Genomic DNA, 24,019 nt, shown 5'->3' with positions numbered 1-24,019 from the left:
TGAGTCATCAAATCATTCATTCAACAGATTTGTTCAAAAATGCTGATTTGTTCAGTAATGAAACAAATGAAGTATTTATGAGTGAGTCATTGAATCATTCATTCAAGAGATTTGTTCAAAAACGCTGATTTGTTCAGTTATGAAACAAGTGAAGTATTTATGAGTGAGTCATTGAATCAATCATTCAAGAGATTCATTCAAAAATGCTGATTTGTTCAGTAATGAAACAAATGAAGTATTTATGAGTGAGTCATTGAATCATTCATTCAACATATTCGTTCAAAAACACTGATTTGTGCAGTAACAAAAAAGTAAAGTATTTATGTGTGAGTCATTGAATCATTCATTCAAGTGATTATTCAAGAGTCTGTTCAGAATTGTGGGAGAATCGTGATCTCTATTGAAAACAAAAAAATTCTGGTTCTCAATTGATCCAGAATCGTGCAGCTCTAGCTCGACTGTGTGTTTTTTGGGTGTCATCACTCCAGATTATCTGTGATTGAAGAAATGTAGTGTGTTAGAATTGCCTCCTGTCTGCCCTAATTAAGAAATGTAAAACTTTTTAAGTCATCAGAGACATAATTCTTGTGAATCCATGATGTTCTTTCCAGCGCAGAGTTCCCCTGTCAGCGTAAGTCCTTTAAAGCAAGAAGAGGACGGGAATTGAATTTCCTGTCTCATTAAAGGAAGTGGGCCGCTCCGTAAGCCTGCAGTGTAGTAATTAGAAAGCAAGCTTCACTCTACTGCATGTGACGTCTTTGCTTAATCTCAGAGGAAAAATTTGCATTACAAATCTGCCAGGTAACAGGAAGGAGCCGGAGGTTACTCTTATGAGTCTGTTTCATCCTTGTTGGTGTCGATTAAACAAATAAGAGCGAGAGAAACCCTGCAGTCATCCTCTTCTAAGAAACTTACCGAAGTAAGTTTAACTGTGGTTGGTTACAACAGTGCCTTGCCTGCCCACTTTTTTAGTGGTGTTGGTTCCGGAAGTATTTTTTCCATTCATTTCTCCCATAGGGTTTTTAAAAAAGTATTGATTAAAGCATTATATGCCATGAACCAAGCCAACCAGCGATGATGTGAATCATAACATTACAAACTTTGATTTGAAGCAAAAAATATTTGAAAATCTGACAAAAATAGAAAGGTACAAATAGAGAGGGAAAGAACTACAATCCCATGAAGCATTGTGAAACAATATTTTTTTAAGTTACCGGTATGCATATGCTTATATATATCGAAATATATATTTTGATAGCATAGAGAGATCGACTCCATTACATCATTTGCAGTGCTTCCTGGGAGTGGGCGGACCTAAAGAGATCTTTTGGCGCATAATGCTTGTTTCGACTCGGTGGAATCTGATTGGTTATCATTAAAAATCAATTTCCCTATGGAAAAAATGAATGGAGTTTTTACTTCTGGAACCCAAATGTTGTGCTCTATAGCTCAGGGAGTTTTTTTCTCAATATTTTTTTAATATTAAAAAATAAAAATAGACAAAAGACAAAAGTTTTGTTATAAAAAAAAATTATGAGAAATAAAAATAGACACTAATGATGACAGTTTTAATATTGTTATAACTATTAAAAATTGTTTTTGGTAATTGAATTAAAGGTGAAATAAAATACAAATATTAGATGGAAAAAGTTAAAAAACTAAAATGGCAATAAAAATAAATTAAAGCTAAACAGAAACATAAAAAATGAAAAAAGCAAAAGTAACAAAATTACTAAAACTTCCTTAAACTAAAATTAAAAATAAAAGCTAATTCAAAATATTAATAATATATAATATAAACTAATATAAATATATAGCACTAATATAAAGAATACTAAAATAACACCTATGAATGAGATGAATTGATCCATTGATCTTGGAAGAGTTTGATGAGTTCATATACTGAGATCTCAGACTTTTGGTTGCAAACTTTAGTATCTTGACAAATCTGAGCGCAGTTTGAGACATTGTTGAGATCTTTTCTGAAAAACATAAAAATTCAACCTCAGTGCACTCTAGGAGAAACAACTGAGTTCTTAATGTGATCTTTATTCTGATTTCTCCTCTCTGTCTGTTTAGATGGATCTGCGGTTGTGGCCGGTGCTCCAGGTTCTCCTCTACAGGTGGAGTGTTCTGATGTGAACCGAGATTATGTGTTCCTCTCGTGGATGCCTCCCAGTGCAGATGGAGCTGCTGCAGTTCAGGGTTACTTCATAGAGAGGTGAAAAATGATCCATGATGTTCTTCTGATGGTTGCTCATCTTGAGAGAGATCAGAGCAGCTTCTAGCTGTTTCTTTAGTGATATCTGTTGAGATAAAAGACATCACCATGGTGAGAGAGTACAAGTGCCTATCTTTCCTGTCTCCTAGCAACATGCTGGTTTACTCCACAACGTTCTGCCAGTTTTTGAGTTGGCTTGTTTAGTTGTTACTGATAATTGCATCTTATTATGACTGCCGATGGGGTCCAAAAAGACTAAAACCACAAATGAAAATGCTTCTGTTATACATTTTTATTATTATTATAAACTATATTATCAAAATAACAGTTTGAGTGAAAAGTTGAATTCAAAATGTTGCATTTCAAAATTTCAGTATTTGGTTTAATTGCTTTATTGAGTTAGAGGGTGTTCTGAGTGGTTGGTGTGGGGTGTAAAGTACTGAGTGGATTTTAATGCATTGCTATGCTGTTGTCAGGGTGTTGCTAGAGGGGTGCAAAGTTCTGAGTTATTTTTAATGTATTGCTATTCTGTTGCTAGGGTGTTCTGAGTAGTTGCTAGGGTGTTGCTAGGGGGACGCAATGCTCTGAGTAGTTTTTAATGCATTGCTATTCTGTTTCTAGGGTGGTCTGAGTGGTTACTTGAGCATTGCTATGGGAATGCAAAGTTCAGATTATTTTTTAATGCATTGCTATGCTGTAGCTAGGGTGTTGCTAGGGGGATGCACAGTTCTGAGTGGTTATTAATGCATTGCTATTCTGTTGCTAGGGTGCTCTGAGTGGTTACCGGAGCATTGCTATGGGAATGCAAAGTTCACATTGGTTTTTAATGCATTGCTATGCTGTTGCTAAGGCATTGCTATTTGAATGCAAAGTTCACAGTAGTTTATAATGCATTGCTATGCTGTTGCTAAGGTGTTGCTAGAGAGGTGCAAATTTCTGAGTTATTTTTAATGAATTGCTATTCTGTTGCTAGAGTGTTCTAAATGGTGGCTATGGTGTTGCTAGGGGGTGCAAAGTTCATGCATTGCTATGCTGTTGCTAGGGTGTTGCTAGAGGATGCAAAGTTCACAGTGGTTTTTAATGCATTGCTATGCTGTTGCTAGGGCATTGCTATTTGAATGCAAAGTTCACAGTGGTTTATAATGCATTGCTATGCTGTTGCTAAGGTGTTGCTAGAGAGGTGCACATTTCTGAGTTATTTTTAATGAATTGCTATTCTTTTGCTAGAGTGTTCTAAATGGTAGCTATGATGTTGCTAGGGGGTGCAAAGTTCATGCATTGCTATACTGTTGCTAGAGGGTTCTGAGTGGTTACTAGGGGGATGCAAAGTTCTAAGTGGTTTTTAATGCATGGCTATGCTGTTGCTAGGGTGCTTTGAGTGGTTGCTAGGGGGTTGCAAACAATTTGCATTTTTTATGCATTGCTGTTGCTAGGGTGTTCTGAGTGGTTGCTAGGGGGATGCAACGTTCTAAGTGTTTTTTAATGCATGGCTATGCTGTTGCTAGGGTGTTTTGAGTGGTTACTAGGGCATTGCTAGGGGACTGCAAAGTACTTTTTATGTATTGCTGTTGCAAGGGTGTTCTGAGTGGTTGCTGAGGGGATTCAAAGTTCTGAGGGGTTTTTAATGCATGGCTATGCTGTTGCTAGGGTGTTCTGAGTGGTTGCTATGGTGTTGCTACGTGGATACCAAGGTGTTCTGAGGTTCTAAGGTTTGGTGGGTGGTGTTGCTAAATGATTAGGTGTTCTGATTGATTTGCATGGCAACAGCCACTACTAATATAGCTGTAAAGTTAATGAATTAATATTTTTACATTCTCACATCCATATTTTTTACATGCAGGTGTGACATCGGTCTTGGGAAGTGGGAACGCTGTAATAATGTCATCCAGAGGGCATGTCAGTATCCTGTAATGGGGCTGAAGGAAAACACAATGTACCAGTTCCGAGTGTGTGCGGTCAACCAGGCAGGTGTGGGACGCCCGTCTAAACCCACTGACCCCATCATGACCTCTGACCCGCTGGAGCCCAGCAGGACTACGGGTAAGAACATCTAAATGAAGCCTGCAGATCATGTGTTTTATACTGACTCTCATATGATATTGGTGGCATCCATCTTTATCTCTGATCTCCTCCTCATCTCTCTCTTATTCAGTGGTGAAGGTGGAGCGCGGGAGAGAGATTGTGATCACTAAGGACCAGCTGGAGGGTGAGTAGATCACAACGCTCATGATTTCAGCTGATGCAGTCAGTTAAAGAGATAAGAAGGAAAACTTCTACACTCACAGACGAGCTTCACAGCAGGAGAAAACTCAGATTTACTGTACATGGATCCTGAGATTAGCCTTTATCATGTGTCGTTTCATTACATCAAGTCTGGTTAGTCAAAAGGCACAGTGTAGAGAGTAGGGTTGAATCTCACAAAAAATGTTCGGTCATATTTCATGCTGAAATCAAAAGAAAAAGAAATAAGAAAATAGATTTTGCATAAAGCATATTAAACCTACAATATTTTAGGACCATAAAAATTTTATGTATTGTGACATTATGACAATTAAACAAATTATCATGAATGTAATGCAACATATATATATATATATATATATATATATATATATATATATATATATATATATATATATTTACATAAATATATATTTATATATTTACATAAATATATATATTTATATATTTACATAAATATATATATTTATGTAACATGGTCTAAGATTCACCAATAAGAAAACTGAGAATTAAAAAAGAAATAATTAAAAATTATAATATTAGGATACCAGTGTTGTTTTACTATCATTGATGTACTATTATAGTTTTTTATTAATATTTTTAGTTAGCCTTTATACTTATTTTATTTTTATTTTTATTTCAGTTAAAGTTTTAGTAATTTTGTTGTGTGATTTTTGTCATTTTTATTAATATTTTTTAATACAATTATTGTTTTCTATATGTCAAAAGATTATTGCGATTAATCACATCCAAAATAACTTTGTTTTTACATAATGTATGTGTGTACTATGTGTATTTATCATGTATATAAATACACACACATGCAAATATATATTTAACAAAATATATTATATTTATATATAGAAAGATAAGAAAGATGTTTTTATAATTTTGGTTTTAGATTTAGTTAACGATAATAACCCTGGAGGATGCATTACAGAAATAAGAATTTAAAGGGAAAATTGATCACATTTTCCTTCTGCAGACATTTAATTTCATATTTCAGTTTTTTTATTTTGAGGTAAAATATGACCTGGAGATGATCTTGACAGGATTCGTGAGATTCACCCTTTTAAACTATTGATTTGCTGCTCCCGCTGTCTCTTTTGAGACGTATTTCTTTTTCATGAATTAACCACCCTAAAGAATTTATAGCTCAGACAGTTATGATGATGAATTTGCTCTGTTTCAGAGGGCAGATCTGATATAAAGCATTCACAGGTGGTCTGCGCTCCCTGGTATGGCAATACCCATAAAGACTTGGGCAGTTTTATAAGCATTCAGCATTAAAAAGATGATGATATGTCTCTGAAGCTGTGCTGCTAACTGCCATGGCAACACCAGGGACTTGTGGGTCATTATGATGTGCCATTAAGAGCCGATATGAACCTGTTCTTTTTTAAAGAATGAGTAGTTTTACGGAGAACTGCAGTGTGTGTGTGTGTGTGTGTGTGTGTGTGTGTGTGTGTGTGTGTGTGTGTTCAAGTATACCCTACATTATGGGGACAAAATGTTCTATATCTATATTTAGTTAAAAAAAATGGTATCTTTGTATTGCCATCTAGTGCCATCATACCTTTACCCATTCTCCATCAGTCCCTCGCTCTCCTGCTCCTTTCTGCATGCTCCATGTTGCCAGTGTTCTCAGTCTCTCCCCTCTGCCGCCTGCAGGTCAAATCCGAGTGCCGTTCCCCCCCACTGATGTGCGAGTTTGTGAGCTCAGCGACACCTACGCCGTGCTGAGCTGGACTGAACCGGATCCGCGGGGCAGAGAGCCTCTCACCTACTTCGTGGAGCGGGTGAGAGTTGACCTTCGTCCCACGCACTGCTTGCAGTTCAGCTCATTAAGACTGGCCCTGCAGGGGTCCTGCTCTACTGCGTTTGTAGCTTTTATCCTCGACTGCAGGCCTTAAATTTGCATTGGCTTTACACACTGAGCCAGTGGTCCAAATTAACACTGCACTTTGACTAGTCGGCTAATTAGAGGCAGTGAATGCTGCATCCTGGGTGGCAGCAGGTGCAAAGCCAACGGTTCATTAAAAGTATAGAGATCTTAACGCAGCTCATCCGTGTTATGTGATGGCTGCATAATGTCTTTCCTTTTGACCTCAGAGCACTTGCTTGCTGGTTTTCTAAGATGTTGCTTCGGTCTGAATGTGTGAGTTTGAGTAGGTCGAATTGATAGATTCATTGCACAAAACTTTTAAGCGCTCGGTTTAAAAACTGATCCAAGTAGCAACCCAAAGCTGAGTTAATCAGAAAGAGCACATGTTGATTTGTTGGCTTGTTGTATTCCTCCTTTCTAAGTTGCTTTGGAATGCTTAATGACTAAATGTAAATGTTACACTACAAAAATGCTGGGTTAAAAACAACCTAAATCAGGTTGAAAATGAACAAAACCAGCAATTGGGTTGTTTTAAATGTTCACCATTTGATTATTATTGTTGCCTCTAGTAATTGTGTCTAATTTTTAATTTCCAACCTATTTTGGGTTCATTTTAAGCCAGCCATATAGTAAGTTTTAAACAATAGTTGGGTTAAATAAAACTACCCAGCAGGTTGGGCAAACATTTAACCCAACCGCTGGGTTAAAACAACCCAATTGCTGGTTTTGTTCATTTTCAACCCAACTTGGGTTGTTTTTAACCCAACATTTTTCAGAGTGTGGGTTCAAGTAATCCAGCTTAAGGGGTTCTGTGTTATTTTAGCATTATTTACTATTATAGTATTTATTAAAGGTGCCGTAGAATGAAAAATTTAATTTATCTCTGCATAGTTGAATAACAAGAGTTCAGTACATGGAAATGACATACAGTGAGTCTCAAACTCCATTGTTTCCTCCTTCTTATATAAATCTCATTTGTTTAAAAGACCTCTGAAGAACAGGCGAATCTCAACATAACACCGACTGTTACGTAACAGTCGGGATCATTAATATGTACGCCCCAAATATTTGCATATGCCAGCCCATGTTCAAGGCATTACACAAGGGCAGCCAGTATTAACGTCTGGATCTGTGCACAGCTGAATCATCAGACTAGGTAAGCAAGCAAGAACAATAGTGAAAAATGGCAGATGGAGCGATAATAACTGACATGATTCATGATTACATGATATTTTTAGTGATATTTGTAAATTGTCTTTCTAAATGTTTCATTAGCATGTTGCTAATGTACAGTTAAATGTGGTTAAAGTTACCATCGTTTCTTACTGTATTCACTGAGACAAGAGCCGTCGTTATTTTCATTTTTAAACACTTGCAGTCTGTATAATTCATAAACACAACTTCATTCTTTATAAATCTCTCCAACAGTGTGTAATGTTAGCTTTAGCCTGTTAGCCACGGAGCACAGCCTCAAACTCATTCAGAATCAAATGTAAACATCCAAATAAATACCATACTTACACGATTAGACATGCTGCATGACGAACACTTTGTAAAGATCCATTTTGAGGGTTATATTAGCTGTGTGAACTTTGTTTATGCACTGTTTAAGGCAAGCGCGAGCTCTGGGGGCGTGGAGCACGAGAATTTAAAGGGGCCGCAGCCTGAATCGACGCATATTTAATGATGCCCCAAAATAGGCAGTTAAAAAAATTAATAAAAAAAAAATCTATGGGGTATTTTGAGCTGAAACTTCACAGACACATTCAGGGGACATCTTAGACTTATATTACATCTTTTGAAAACGCGTTCTACGGCACCTTTAATATTTTGAATAACACACTCTAAAAAATGCTGGGTTAAAAACAACCCAAGTTGGATTAAAAATGGACAAACCTAGTGACTGGGTTGTTTTAACCCAGCAGTTGGGTTAAATCTTTGACCCAACCTGCTGGGTAGTTTTATTTAACTCAACTATTGTTTAAAAATCACTGTATTGCTTGCTTAAAATGAACCTAAAGTATGTTGGAAATTAACATTTATTAATATGTTTAATAAATAAACATTTATTAGTTTAATAAATCATAATTAAATAATAGACATATTAAATAGCTTATTATTAAATGTTCACCTTTTGATTATTACTGTTGCTTCTAGTAATTATGTGCCTGATTTTTAATTCCTAACCTATTTTGGATTCATTTTAAACAAAACATATAGTCATTTTTAAACAATAGTTGGGTTAAATAAAACTGCCCAAACATTTAATCCATCTGCTGGGTTTTTCCATTTTCAACCCAATTAGGGTTGTTTTTAACCCAACATTTTTATACTTCCAGTTTTTGTTTAATTTTAGTTTTAAAAATGTATTATGTGCTGTCAACATTTTTCAGTTTTTTAAATATTTCTGTTTAGCTTTAATTTATTTTAACATCAACATCTGTAGACTAAAAAATGCTGGGTTGTTTACCCAATTTTGAGTTGAAACAACCCAGCATTTAAGAGTGTAGCTTTTTTAGTTTAAGTTTTTCATCTAATATTTTAATTCAGCTTAATTTCAATTGCTGAAAATTATTTTTAATAGTTTCAGTTTTGGCTTTAGCTAACAGTGACAACACTGGATGGGTTCATTATATGAAAACTTATTCTAATAATTATTCATCATTCTAATATTGCCATTTGCCAAATGGGAGCATTCTAGTATAGTTGCATTGCATTGCTCTGAGTATATACATGGTGTATGTCTGTGTATGTTCAGATCCAGTAACTCTAGCAGACATTAAATTAGCTTGGTAGAAAGTTAAAATTACAGAGCAAATAAAATGACCCAACAGGCTTAACACAAAACACATTTTTCAAGTTTAGCTTCTCAGTTTCACATGTTCAAGGCCTCCAGCACTGCAAAAGGTCAGGGTCCTTCTGGTTTTTTGAGAGCAGTTTTAAAGTTTCAGATCATCTCTTCGTGACTCATAGTGTAAAAGTGCTTGCAGTAATTCGTTCTCAGAGCAGAGGAGGCACAATCTTCCAATATAAGGCACAAGAAAGAGCTCCAACCGCTCGCCGACTATAATGAGCAGGAAACCGCACACTGCCACAGGACATGGACTTTATTGGACTTTTTATAAGAAGCACCATAATAAAACTGTCTAGTTCATCGGGATCATCTGAAATTGTGGGAGCAGAAATACATATATATGAAAAAGATTTAAATGTCCATTTACCACCGGGCATGTTTTATTAAGATAATATTGAAATAGTTTATCTTCATGCAGACTTCCTACTTTATGCAAATGTAATTTATAGTTAAAAAATAAAATTATATATATATACATATAATATATACACAAAGATCAGAAATTAGATGGAAATAGGTTAGATTTCCAGGGAAAACATATACTTGCAAACTGTTTACCTTGAATTTACTGTCACTATGGATAAATCAAAATACATAAATGTAAAGATGCATTGCATTGACTGTTGGTTATTTCAGTCCATAACAGGAAAGGAGAGCTGGCACCTGGCTAGTATGGATATGACGGTGCTGTCGACTAGATTTGTTGCATTTGACCAGCAGAAGGGGAAGTCGTACTCTTACCGTGTTCGTTCTGTCAACAAGTACGGAATCAGCGAGCCGTCTCTTCCCAGCGAACCCATCTCACTGGGACAACCACTAGGTGACCATTTTCTTGAAGGAATCATGCATATAAGAATAGAAATCATCATTATTTACTCACATTCATGTCATTCCATTTGATTTTCTTTATTCCATGCAACATTAAAGGAAAGAGTCATAAACATAATCTCACCGATGCTTAGAATTAAACAGTCAAAATGGTTATAAAACAATGAGAAGCATGCCTTAAAATAGATTTAAATGGAGTATAACCTTGTGAAAAAGCATACTTTAAAAGAGTATACTTGAAATGTTTTGCAAGTTTTCAGACACTTAACTGCATGTTATTTACAATAAAATGAAATTAAGTATAGGTTAAATTTATTTTAAATGCCATTAGTTAAACTTAAGAGTGCTGTTTTAACCCACTTTATTTACATCTTTATTTGTATGCAATACTAATGCAATACTAGAAATTGCAAAGTTAAAGCATGACCAAGGGACAGCAAAATGCTCATTGGGTCAGCGGGGTCATATGAGCATTTTGCTGTCCCTTGGTCATGCTTTAACTTTGCAATTTCTAGTATTGCATTAGTATTGCATCCTTCTCATGAGTATTTAATAATTTTTGACTTTTCAGTCTGAGTTCAATCTCTTTTTTGGCTCATTGTGCCTGAAGAAAACCTGCCTAATAATTCTCCACACCTGAATATAAGGCATTTTTCATTTCCAGCCTTCATGAACAATCACTTATAAATGAAAATTGTTAAAAACAATATTAATATTAGTTATTAAGATTGATGTGGATTGGAATTGGTAAAATGTGCTTGGGAAAAAAAATATGATCAGAAAATCAAATTGCCTAATAATTCTGCACAGTGTGTATATATATATATATATATACACACACACACATTTGTTAGATGAAATGAATTGTGATTAATCGGTTTGACAGCACAAGTTGCAGTTTAGTACATTTAAAACATACTATCTTTAAATGTAATATCAAATAACAAACTGCAGTTAAAATTATAATCAACTATTAATCGCGATTAATCGCATCTAACATGAAAGTTTGTGTATATGTGTGTGTGTGTGTGTGTGTGTATTTATATACAAACTTTTATGTTAGATGCAATTAATCGCGTTTGACTGCACTAATTTTAAATGATGAAGATGCAGTTTAGTATTTAAAGCATACTTATCTTTAAATGTAATATCAAATAACAAATCAGTTAAAATTATAATCAATTATTAATCGTGATTAATCGCATCTAACATGAAAGTTTGTGTGTGTATATATGTGTGTGTGCGTGTATATATATATATATATGTGTGTGTATTTATATACAAACTTTTATGTTAGATGCAATTAATCGTGTTTAATCGATTTGATAGCACTTTTTTTAAATGATGAAGATGCAGTTTAGTATTTAAAGCATACTTATCTTTAAATGGAATATCAAATAAACTACAGTTAAAATTATAATCAAGTACTTTACATGTGCTTTAGTATGATAGTCAACACATCAAGATGTGCACTTCTTTAAAGCATGACAAAAGATCATTTAAAATGTACTTTAAAGGTTTAATTTGTACTTTTAGTTTGACATTATTACATAGTACACTAGTCATTAAAATTTACTCTCTTTAAGTGACCTTTTATTTAGTTAATATTATTGTATTATCTGCAAGTACAGTTTATAAAAATATACTTTTAAGATTTGAAGTGCACATTCGATAGAATTAAATGCACTTCTTTTTCTCAAGGGTTTTGTTCTTATGTGTTTTAGGAGTTCCCGCCCCACCAAACGGCGTCCTGCCCATCCGAGACACTAACAGCTCAGTCCTACTGCAGTGGAAGGAGCCCAAAATAACAGAGGGTATTCTGGGATACTACCTGTACTGCAGTGAGGTTGGAAGTGGACAGTGGAAGACCATCAACAATAAGCCCATCACCCAAACCAGGTCTCTTCTTGTTTTATCTGGTTTAAGAGACTCCCAATATTCGTACTAAAAACTGTTTTTCATCGCTCAGGTTTATAGTTCATGGCCTGAAGACCAATAAAGAGTACGTATTCCGGGTGAAGTCTGTGGGACTGGCGGGAAACAGCATCTACTCGGACGAGTCTCCTGCCATTCAAGTCAAATCAGCGATATGTAAGTCTGACCGTCCTGTGAACCAGATGAAACCATGCAGGACAGCAGCCAGACAGCTTTTAAATAGGACGCCGTCTCGTCTAAAGTGCTGCAGGCTGTCTGCTTGAGCCCTAGAAAGCTGTTTATGGTCTCAGTGTGAATTGATAATTGTATGAATGAGCTTCCTGGATGGCTAGAGACAGCAGGTGAAGTCTTTTGACTTGGGTTAGTGAATGAACATCCTAGCAGCCATATAGAAATGTGCAAATAATTCCTTAAAGGCTTTAGCGACCTCATATCCATGCCCTTGAAATCACCTACAGCACTCTAAAATTGTCTTTAGGAAATATAAAACTCTGCAGGTTTATACTGTAGTATTCTGCTGTTAGTAAAGTACATATGCCTTTTCAAGCTTCATTATATGGAGAAAAGGTGTCCAGACGTGATGCTCTTGTACCTCACAGTCGTGTCCAAAGACAAGCCTGTTACTCAAAAGATGTAGAAGTAGAGTTATTCTGTGTCTGGCTCAATCCTGACAGTAATAGGCTGTTGTCTGGCGGTTCAGCTTTTCTCTTTGTAATAACGGGTGATTCTGAGTGGCACTCCTGCTCTGATGTGGGTTGAGATCAGGACAGACACATCTAATACCAGAGACGCCTGAACCACATCTTACTGCTGATCAAACCATGTCTTTTTTTAAATAAATGATCACATTATCCTCACAGAAAACACATCAAGTGCTTTTGTTAATTATTAGGTTGTCCAGAAGTTCCCATCATTCTCTGAAATTGCATTAGAATTAACAGTAATTTAAGATGTTAATTTAATTAAAATGAGAGCGATTGTATATTTCTTAAGTGAAAGCCTGGTGTGTTTCAGCCCTCTTTGCAGGCAGCTCTCTTCAGTTTCCTTACATTTTGAATGGAATCAAATGCAAATGGCTTAAAATAAACTAGATTTGAATTTCCTGAAGGAAGTTGCCTTGCATGCAAGTCAGCACAAAAGTTTTAGGCAAGTTTAGTTTTTTTAGTCTGTGTTTCTGTGTACATGAAATGCCGCATTGGAGCCGTTATGCCAAATATGCGTAATGTTTGATTGGAGTCTGCATGTGTGTTTTGTTGGCCTGGGCTGAATTAATTGCAGTAGTTTAATGCTTAGAAGTTTTCGAAGATTAAAAGGATGTTTTAGGAACATTAACATTGTGTTGTTGCAAAAACACTGTTTGTATTCTTGCATTTATATGTGAATTTAGAGTTGAAGGGCCCTATCATACACCCGACGCAATGTGACGCCAGGCACAAGGGAAGTTTTTTTTTTTCTAGTTTCAGCCCGTCGAGTAATCATTTTCATGTCCAGCGCCCACGTTGTTTAAATAGCAAATGCACTCATGCCCATCTGTTCGTCCATGGGCATGCTGGTCTGAAAACGAGGTGTGTTCAGGTGTATTGATGGAGTGTTGCTATTTTGAAGCAGCTGAAAATGACTGCGCCATTGACCAACAAAAACCTGGTCTAAAGTCAATGGCGCAGTATTTGTTTTGTTATTTAAAGAGAGCGTTAGTAATGTGCGCCTGTAGGCGGGTGCACACCGCACTTACATTCTGCTTGTTACACACACAGGGATGCACACAAACACACGCAGCAGCACACAAACATGCCAAATATTAAAAATAAAAGGCTTACAATGTAAAAGATTATTATTGTGTACATAAAGATAAAAATGCCTACATGTCATAATGGATAGTCATTGCATATACAGTGGCATGAAAAAGTATGTGAACCCCTTGCAGAATCTGTGAAAATTATAATTATTTTAATAAAATAAGAGGGATAATAAAAAATGCATGTTATTTTTTGTTTAGTACTGTCCTGAGTAAGATATTTTTCATAAAAGATGTTTGCATTTAGTTCACAAGACAAAACAATAGCTGAATTTATTAAAATAACCCCATTCATAAGTATTTGAACCATTGATTCTCAATACTGTGTGTGGTTACCTGATGATCCACGACTGTTTTTATGTTTTGTGAGGGTTGTTCATGAGTCTCTTGTTTGTCCTGAGCAGTTAAACTGAGCTCTGTTCTTCAGAAAAATCCTCCAGCTCCTGCAGATTCATCAGTTTTCAAGCATTTTTGCATATTTGAACCCTTTCCAGCAGTGACTGTTTTTATTGTTTATTGTTTTTCATTTAGTACTGCCCTTCGGAAGCAACAGAAGATACTTGCATGTTTCCCAGCAGAAAAATTAAATACAATTTACCTTGATATTTGAATTCAGAAGTTTTCACCCCCTTTAATGCATCATGCTTCCTTCTGGAGCATCAGTGAATGTTTGAACCTTTATTAATAGTTGAGTTTGAGTCCCTCAGTTGTTCTCAGTGTGAAAAGATGAATCTCAAAATCCTACAGTCACTGCTGGAAAGGGTTCAAATATGCAAAAATGCTTAAAAACTGATGAATCTGCAGGAGCTGGAGGATTTTTCTGAAGAACAGAGCTCAGTTTAACTGCTCAGGACAAACAAGAGACTCATGAACAACCATCACAAAACAAAAAAACAGTCGTGGATCATCAGGTAACCACACACAGTATTGAGAATCAATGGTTTACATACTAATGAATGGGGTTATTTTAATAAATTCAGCTATTGTTTTGTCTTGTGAACTAAATGCAAACATCTTTTATGTAAAATATCTTACTCAGGACAGTACTAAACAAAAAATAACATGCATTTTTTATTATCCCTCTTATTTTATTAAAATAATTCTCATTTTCACAGATTCTGCAAGAGGTTCACATACTTTTTCATGCCACTGTATCAGAATTACCTATTTTCAGTATGACGAATGAAATTGCCTAATTATTTGACCAATCGTGGGAATATACACATGTATTTAAACTGACTCGTCAGGTTGAGGGTGTCTATATTCCGCCATGTAAATAGTGAATCTGCCATGGTGCAAGCGCAACTGGCTTTTAAAGGGAATGGTAGATGAGACTCTGATTGGTTTACCACACGTTACACCCAAAACACACCCATTACTCATTAAGAGACTAGGTATAACCCTTTTGGACCATGTGCCTGGTAAACCAACCATTTTTTTCCGTAGTAAAACTAGCAAAAGTGGATTCGGACACGCCCTAAGAGAACCTGCGCCATGCACTTCAGACCATGTGCTTAGATCATTAAAGTAGGGCCCAAAGAATTGCAGACATACACTATGTTGCCAAAAGTATTGGGACACCCCTCCAAATCATTGAATTCAGGTGTTCCAATCACTTCCATGGCCACAGGTGTATAAATCAAGCACCTAGGCATGCAGACTGCTTCTACAAACATTTGTGAAAGAATGGGTCGCTCTCAGGAGCTCAGTGAATTCAAGCGTGGTACCGTGATAGGTTGCCACCTGTGCAATAAGTCCATTCGTGTAATTTCCTCACTACTAAATATTCCACGGTCAACTGTTAGTGCTATCATAACAAAGTGGAAGCAATTGGGAACAACAGCAACTCAGCCACGAAGTGATAGGCCACGTAAAATCACAGAGCGGGGTCAGTGCATACTGAGGCTCACAGTGCGCAGAAGTCACCAACTTTCTGCAGAGTCAATAGCTACAGACCTCCACACTTCATGTGGCCTTCAGATTAGCTCAAAAACAGTGCCTAGAGAGCTTCATGGAATGTGTTTCCATGGCTGAGCAGCTGCATCCAAGCCTTACATCACCAAGTGCAATGCAAAGCGTCGGATGCAGTGGTGTAAAGCACGCCGTCAATGGACTCTAGAGCAGTGGAGACGTGTTCTCTGGAGTGACCAATCACGCTTCTCTGTCTAGAGAATTGTAAAGTTTGGTGGGGGGGGACTATGGTGTGGGGTTGTTTTTCAGGGGTTGGGCTTGAACCCTTAGTTCCAGTGAAAGGAACTCTTAATGCTTCAGCATACCAGGACATTTTGGACAATTTCATGCTCCCAACTTTATGGGAACAGTTTGGGGATGGCCCCTTCCTGATCCAACATGACTGTGCACCAGTGCACAAAGCAAGGTCCATAAAGACATGGATGAGTGAGTTTGGTGTGGAAGAACTTGACTGGCCTGCACAGAGTCCTGACCTCAACCCGACAGAACACCTTTGGGATGAATTAGAGCGGAGACTGTGAGCCAGGCCTTCTCACCAACATCACTGCCTGACCTCACAAATGCGCTTCTAGAAGAATGGTCAAAAATTTTCATAAACACACTCCTAAACCTTGTGGAAAGCCTTCCCAGAAGAGTTGAAGCTGTTATAGCTGCAAAGGGTGGGCCAACTCCATATTAAACCCTACGGATTAAGAATGGGATGTCATTAAAGTTCATGTGCACGTAAAGGCAGGCGTCCCAAAACTTTTGGCAATATAGTGTATTTCATCTAATATATTTTAACACGAAAAATTACAACATTGGAACCTAAAATCATTAAATGTATTTCCACATATAACATGCTTGTGCTAAGTGGTCTGATTTACCTTCTATCGGCGTCAGAAAATTAATATTATGCATCTAATTTACATAAGTTTTATTATCTTAAAATAAAACTATTAAATTATTTTTATTAATTGAAATAAAGCTAAAATAAAATAAATGATACATTTTTAGATTAAAAAAACTTAGAAAATTAGACTAACTTTTTTAACTAACTGAAATAAGTTTGAAGTTGAAGCACTAAAATTACTAACTAGAAATAATAACTAAAACTGAACTAAAACTACAAAAAATATAATAATAAATTAAACCTAAATAATAATATTAAAAAAAACTTTTTAAAATTACTATTTAGGTTTAATTTATTTTATTTCAGTTAACTTCTGATAATAATTAAGATCAGAAGTAAACTGAAATAAAAAATAAACCTAAATAGTAAAAATAAAATAATACAAATGACAAAAGCACATGACAAAATTACTAAAAATTAAACTAAAATATAAAAATAAAAGCTAATTTAAAATATTAATAAAAAATATGATAGTATATAAATCAACACTGATTTGGTTCTTTATGCGTCGCACACCGAAACACATTCATCACCAAACACATTTACTGGAATTTCTGAAAGGACAGTGAGGCTGTTTAATTTTTAGTCAGCTGATTCCAGGTCACAATTTTACATGTGAATTTATCAGCGCATTACTGCGTGAATCCAGGACATTTGGTCATCCTATTCATTATTTAGGTTTTTCCAGCTGTAAAAAACAGAGTGAATCAAATAATCACTTATTTGATTCATTAACAATTAATAACGAACATGATGTGGTTCACTTCAGCAGTAATTCTACACAAAATACAGCTGCAGCTTTGTGACCTCTGACCCTTCCTTTCCACATTACTGCAGATGTTCCATCCTGTCCATCAGCCATCACTGTGCTGCACTGCACCGGAGGAGAGATGGTAATTGGCTGGAGAGCCCCTGCCAATCACGGAGGAGACCCTGTGCGTGGCTACTACCTGGACCAGAGGCAGAAATCCCAGAGCACCTGGCGGGAGGTCAACGACAAGCCGATTACAGAGAGGCTATACAAGGTAGGGCTGCTCAATTATGGCAAAAATCATAATCATGATTATTTTGGTCAGTATTGAAATCACTATTATTTAACACAATTATTGGTGGGCTTATTTCACAATATGAGTCATTTTAAATATCAGTGAAATTTCACACTTATCGATACTTCAGCAAAAACTAATACTACGTTAACCAATGTAAGAAAAAGGTCCTCGAAATAATTACATAAGACGAGTAAACTGTGAGCAATACAATAATTACAAACAAAACGGAGAAATAAATACAATAGAACAAAAATACAAATTAAATAAACAGTGCTTTAAGTTTTTCAGGAAGGTGTACTAATGGTGGTATTCAGATAAATAATAGCCTACAACAAAAAAAAAGTAATAATCAAATGTAAATACTCTTACTGTACACATTAAATCAGTGGTCACCAACCTTTTTAAGCCCAAGACCACTGACCTCGAACTTTATGAAAGACAAGATCTACCTACTGAAGAATTGATAGAAAAAGACATCCCAGATTGTATTTAGGATTTTTTCATGGCCAATTCAGATTCTAATGTATTTATTTTTACGAGCAAATTGAGCGAATCTGATACTGGTTGCAGATTTTTTTATATATATAAACAAAAATATCTAGGCATTTCATAGAGGTAAACATTGCATTTTAATCACAATCCAAACAAAGATGCTACACACGTTGCATGTTGTTTTTGATTTAATTTCAAGATTTAAAGCAAAAACAGAATGGTCTGACTTTATCTTTGTGAAATTATATGCTCCATACAAAAAAATGCATGAAACAAAAACAGCAGACAGGCTGAATGAGATGCAGATTCACTCTCTGACAGCAGGTGGCGCTTATGGAAGAGCAGTGATACAGCGTTTTCTTGGTTACCACTGTAAATAAAGCAGCGCTGCGCTTATAAATTGCTACTTTATTTGGAGGTAAGAGGAAAATAAAATGCCAATGCCATCAAAATTTTTCTGAAGACCGTAAGTTCCCTTCAGAGTTCTTATAACCCCTCACCCCCAGTTCAATATTTATATTTTCTTCCTATATTTATGCCTGCTACAGAATTTTCTCCTCTTTGCGTTCATCTTCAGTGTCTCATTAACAGCCGTTTACAGACTCAGGCATGATGCATTTACTTACATGCTGTTGCAGCGACTAATAATGAGACCTGCTTAAATGAGTCATAAATAATGTTTATTATTGCTCAAAGTTTCATTACAGTCATGTCAGACACATCTGCCTTTGTCTAACTTGATTCTCTTACTTTAAATGTGTCACCGAGCAACCATGGTGTCCATGGAGACTTAATTAAAACTTAAAGCTCTGTTTACTTTTGATTGTTTTCACTGTTTAATTAGACGGTGCTCTAGTGTGAGCATCACATTATTGTGGTTTGATGAAAAAATGTTTCCCAATCGATTGTTAGAACAAGTGATGTTTAATTTGTGGAGTAGATAGACAGAGGCCACGGCCTTTAGTTTTTAAAGCAGGTCTCGTCATTAGTTGCTGCAGATTCATGTAAACAAACCCACCATTTAATTACTAAACAGTTACTCTATGTTGTGTCGTTTATGCCGACATTCTGAGTTAATTATTGGTTTTAAGTATAATAATGAACAAAACTATCCACAAATACAGTGCAAATTGGTGTTCCCATCTTTGACAACATGTTCTTTTACATGAACTATTATCTAACTGACTTAGCATGAATACTAGTTAGTTTTAAATGAATAAAATGCCTTAAAATAAAGTGATTTTGGTCCGTCCCACATCAGAGGTCTTGACTGCATCCAACAGATAATATCAAACAACAATAAATGTACATCATCTGTTCAGTTGATATTCAGTAAATTATTTAATTCATTTGATTGGCAAAAAAGTAATATCTAGTCAAAAACTCACACATGATTTAGTGATTTTTATATACTATTTATTATGTATATAGTATTTATTAATATTTTGATTTAGTTTTTATTTTGATATTTGGGTCATTGAAGAATAAGTTTTTTAAAAGTGTAAAAAAAAACATAAGCGATAGAGATATAATCAATTTTTAAGTTTTATTAAGTGTTAACAATGAGATTATGTGGTTTTTATAATCAATTAACACAGCTTTTGTCATTTTTTACAAGTCATTCAGTTTAACCAAAATTTTGGTTTTACCTAATGACAATATTTTCAAACAATGTTAACAGGCTGATATCTAGCTAGATAGCTAGATAGACCAAATATTTTATATTAAGTACAAGTTGTTAAAATATTACAACATTTTTCCATGTTTAATAGCGGTTGTACCGAATGACCCAATGTATCGGGAAATGCGTATGAGCAAGTGAAAACATGAATTTTTCAAATAGTTAAGAGAGAGTTAGTTACTTTGCTTCATGACCATGTGGTCCTTTGCAGGTGTCTGAATGATGTCACATCCTGTCACATGATTTTGACCGCATGACTTGATCCAAAATTATCCCTTTATATTGGTTACTCCAAATGACATCAATGAAATTATTTTTTCTGGACATTCTTTCTCATATCAAAGCAATGACTTCTACACATAATTTAATATCATTTTGCACTATGTTGATATATGATGATATAAAATCATTCCCGAATAAAAAATATATACATTTATTACATTATAAGATATTTTAATCACAAATTACATGGCTATATTGGCCTTTGGATGGTTAAACCGAATGACCTTTTGAAACTTCAAAATCTTTAAAATACCTTTATATGTAGCAAAAAATAATTAAAACCTTTTGGATTCAATAAAAGAGATCTAGTTGTACTACTTTGGATGACATACAGTGGTGTGAAAAAGTGCTTGCCCCCTTCCTGATTTTTCATTTTTTTTGCATGTTTGTCACACTTTAATGTTTCAGATCATCAAACTAATTTAAATATGATTCAAAGATAACACAAGTCAACACAATATGCAGTTTTTAAATGAAGGTTTTTATTATGAAGGGAAAACAAAATCCAAACCCACATGGCCCTGTGTGAAAAAGTGCTTGCCCCCTAAACCTAATAACTGGTTGGGCCACCCTTAGCAGCAACAACTGCAATCAAGCGTTTGCGATAACTTGCAATGAGTCTGTTACAGCGCTGTGGAGGAATTTTGGCCCACTCATCTTTGCAGAATTGTTGTAATTCAGCGACATTGGAGGGTTTTCGAGCATGAACCGCCTTTTTAAGGTCATGCCACAGCATCTCAATAGGATTGAGGTCAGGGCTTTGACTAGGCCACTCCAAAGTCTTCATTTTGTTTTTCTTCAGCCATTCAGAGGTGGACTTGCTGGTGTGTTTTGGATCATTGTCCTCCTGCAGAACCCAAGTTCACTTCAGCTTGAGGTCACGAACAGATGGCCGGACATTGTCCTTCAAGATTTTTTGGTAGACAGCAGAATTTATTGTTTCCATTTATCACAGCACGTCTTCCAGGTCCTGAAGCAGCAAAACAGCCCCAGACCATCACACTACCACCACCATATTTTACTGTTGGTATTTCTTTTTCTGAAATACTGTGTTACTTTTACGCCAGACGTAATGGGACACACACCTTCCAAAAAGTTCAACTTTTTTCTCATCAGTCCAGAGAGTATCGTCTTGGGGATCATCAAGATGTTTTCTGGCAAAACTGAGACGAGCCTTTATGTTCTTTTTGCTCATCAGCGGTTTTCATCTTGGAAGTCGGCCATGCAGGCCATTATTGCCCAGTCTCTTTCTTATGGTGGAGTCATGAACACTGACCTTAACTGAGGCAAATGAGGCCTGCAGTTCTTTGGATGTTGTTGTGGGGTCTTTTGTGACCTCTTGGATGAGTCGTCGCTGCGCTTTTGGGGTAATTTTGGTCGGCCGGACACTCCTGGGAAGGTTCACCACTGTTCCATGTTTTCACCATTTGTGGATAATGGCTCTCACTGTGGTTCGCTGGAGTCCCAAAGCTTTAGAAATGGCTTTATAACCTTTTCCAGATAGATCTCAATTACTTTCTTTCTCATTTGTTCCTGAATTTCTTTGGATCTCAACATGATGTGTAGCTTTTGAGGATCTTTTGGTCTACTTCACTTTGTCAGGCAGGTCTTATTTAAGTGATTTCTTGATTGCGAACAGGTGTGGCAGTAATCAGGCCTGGGTGTGGCCAGAGAAACTGAACTCAGGTGTGATAAACCACAGTTAAGTTATGTTTTAACAGCGGGGGGCAAGCACTTTTTCACACAGGGTCATGTGGGTTTGGATTTTGTTTTCCCTTCATAATAAAAACCTTCATTTAAAAACTGCATGTTGTGTTTACTTGTGTTATCTTTGATTCATATTTAAATTTGTTTGATCTGAAACATTAAAGTGTGACAAACATGCAAAAAAAAAAAAAAAAATTAAGGAAGGGGGCAAGCACTTTTTCACACCACTGTATGTTTGTTTTTTATTATTATTAAGACTTTTGGACAAAAAATGTCCCGTCATGTCATTTTCAGTTTTCGATTTAATTTTGGTTTGTTTCAGTAATTTTGTTAGTTTTCATGATTTTAATATTTCTATTTAGCTTTAATTTATTCTTATTTCAGTTTTAGTTTTATTAATTTTAGTACTTCAACTACACTTAGTTATCATGGCAATATTTTTAAGGTTATCATCTAATATTTATATTTAATTTAATTTCAGCTTTATTTCAGCTAACGAAACCATTTTTAATAGTTATAGTTTTTACATTGTATTTTGCCTGTTTTATGCACTAAAATGTCTGATCACTTAGTAAAGTAACAGCACACTTCACTTCAAAAGGATGCATGATTTAAGAAATCATTCATATCTGAAGCACAAACTAAATGCCAAAGTTTATGCCTGTAGTTCAATCACATCATTAAACCACAATCTGACCTATAATAATGTTGCCTTAGCAAGCACCAATAATGAATCTACAGCAAAGAGAACACATTCATTTCGACCTCTTGTTAAACAAACAGCATTTTCTGAAGGTTTAGTACCTTTTTGGACAAAACTGAACATGTTTTAAGAGTTTCAAGCACTTTTTCTACTCGTGGAAAGTGTCATGAGTGCACATCGCCCTCTGATGGACGGAAATGGCCACAACAACAGCCTCATGTCTTCTTCTATTAACACGTCCCCTGAAAAATAGTTTTTTTGGGTGGGAAGGAGGGGGTTGTTTTGCACAATTTGCTCACATGAAAGACTCAAAGTACATGATGTCAGTTAGAAAACACTGATCTTTGAAGGCACATCGTGATCTTAGCATGTGAATCCCATGTTAATGATTTCCGCTTCTCATTGAGCAGTCAGGGAGACACACCACCTGCCCAGCCTCATTAGACACCATCAGAATCCTACACTACCCTACACTGAAATCCCTTCACCTCCTGACGCCTGCCATCTAGTGGCCTTTCTCTGTCCCAGCAGGCAGCGGGTGGCCTGGTCTTGACGCTCAACAGATTTGAGCTCCCAGATAAGCCTCTGATTTGATAAGAGGATTCAGGCAACAGTTAATCAGGAGTCTAAAAGGCTCTAGAAGGCCTGTGTTCCTAAATCCAATCCCAATTATGTGTGGCTAGGTGGACACTCATGGTGATCTTTGCTTCTCATCACAGAAACCAATGTTTATCGGTATAAGTACCTCTCTGGCCTAATGGTCCTCCATATAGACGTCAACCGGCGGATCAATGCACTGAAGATAAAGGCTTTTCTGGGCAGGGGTGTTATTGTTAACTGAAACTAAAACTAAAAACAATAAAGAAACATTTTCATTACTTGAAATAATATCAAAATAAAATGTTTAATAAATATTTTTTTTCAGCTAGTTGCCAAGACGTCATTTTTCATTTTCTTTTAGTTTCACTTGAAGTACTAAAATAACTTAAATTGAAACAAGGAATTATGACGTGTTTTTAAAAAACTAAAAATGCAAACACAACAAAATTACTAACCCTTTAACTAAAATTATGAAAATTATCATGTTTTCATATGAAATAATGAAATTATGAATATGAAAACTGAAAATATACAAATAAAAACTAATTTAAAATATTTTTTGGCATGTTGCTAGCTTGAATTGGCATGTTACTAACATACCTTACAATAGAGGGTATGCACGTGACGTCACTGTCGACCATTATGACTGCAGTTACGCCCGCTGAGTGGCAAAAGACTGAGTGGCAGCATTGGTTTTCAGCATGAATGCCGCGAAAAACACACAAAACACATCTAAAATGGGAAAAAGCTTTGCAACTGACTGTACAAATAGCTTTGACACAAAATCTGAGGTATATTTTTACAAACTACTGAAAGCTACAGAAAAAAAGAAGCAAATAGGTCACTGCATTTCACAGAACAGCTGGACTCAGGCAAAGAAACA

At 35.8% G+C, this 24,019-nt stretch overlaps 1 protein-coding gene across 1 annotated transcript in view; it reads left to right on the top strand.

Moving 5' to 3' along the window:
- Positions 1-24,019, top strand: part of myom3 (myomesin 3) — a 71,812-nt gene that overhangs the window by 31,453 nt on the left and 16,340 nt on the right. Inside the window, exons 11-18 of the mRNA XM_048153694.1 lie at positions 2,080-2,221; positions 4,062-4,261; positions 4,374-4,427; positions 6,134-6,261; positions 9,838-10,021; positions 11,754-11,928; positions 11,999-12,120; positions 17,460-17,647. Coding sequence (XP_048009651.1) covers positions 2,080-2,221; positions 4,062-4,261; positions 4,374-4,427; positions 6,134-6,261; positions 9,838-10,021; positions 11,754-11,928; positions 11,999-12,120; positions 17,460-17,647 — 1,193 coding nt within the window. The remainder of the gene's footprint in view (positions 1-2,079; positions 2,222-4,061; positions 4,262-4,373; positions 4,428-6,133; positions 6,262-9,837; positions 10,022-11,753; positions 11,929-11,998; positions 12,121-17,459; positions 17,648-24,019) is intronic.

This window comes from Megalobrama amblycephala, linkage group LG13, assembly GCF_018812025.1.
Source record: "Megalobrama amblycephala isolate DHTTF-2021 linkage group LG13, ASM1881202v1, whole genome shotgun sequence".
NCBI lineage: Eukaryota > Metazoa > Chordata > Actinopteri > Cypriniformes > Xenocyprididae > Megalobrama > Megalobrama amblycephala.
Note: the sequence above shows the minus strand (reverse complement) of the source record. Positions and strands in the feature narration are given on the sequence as shown.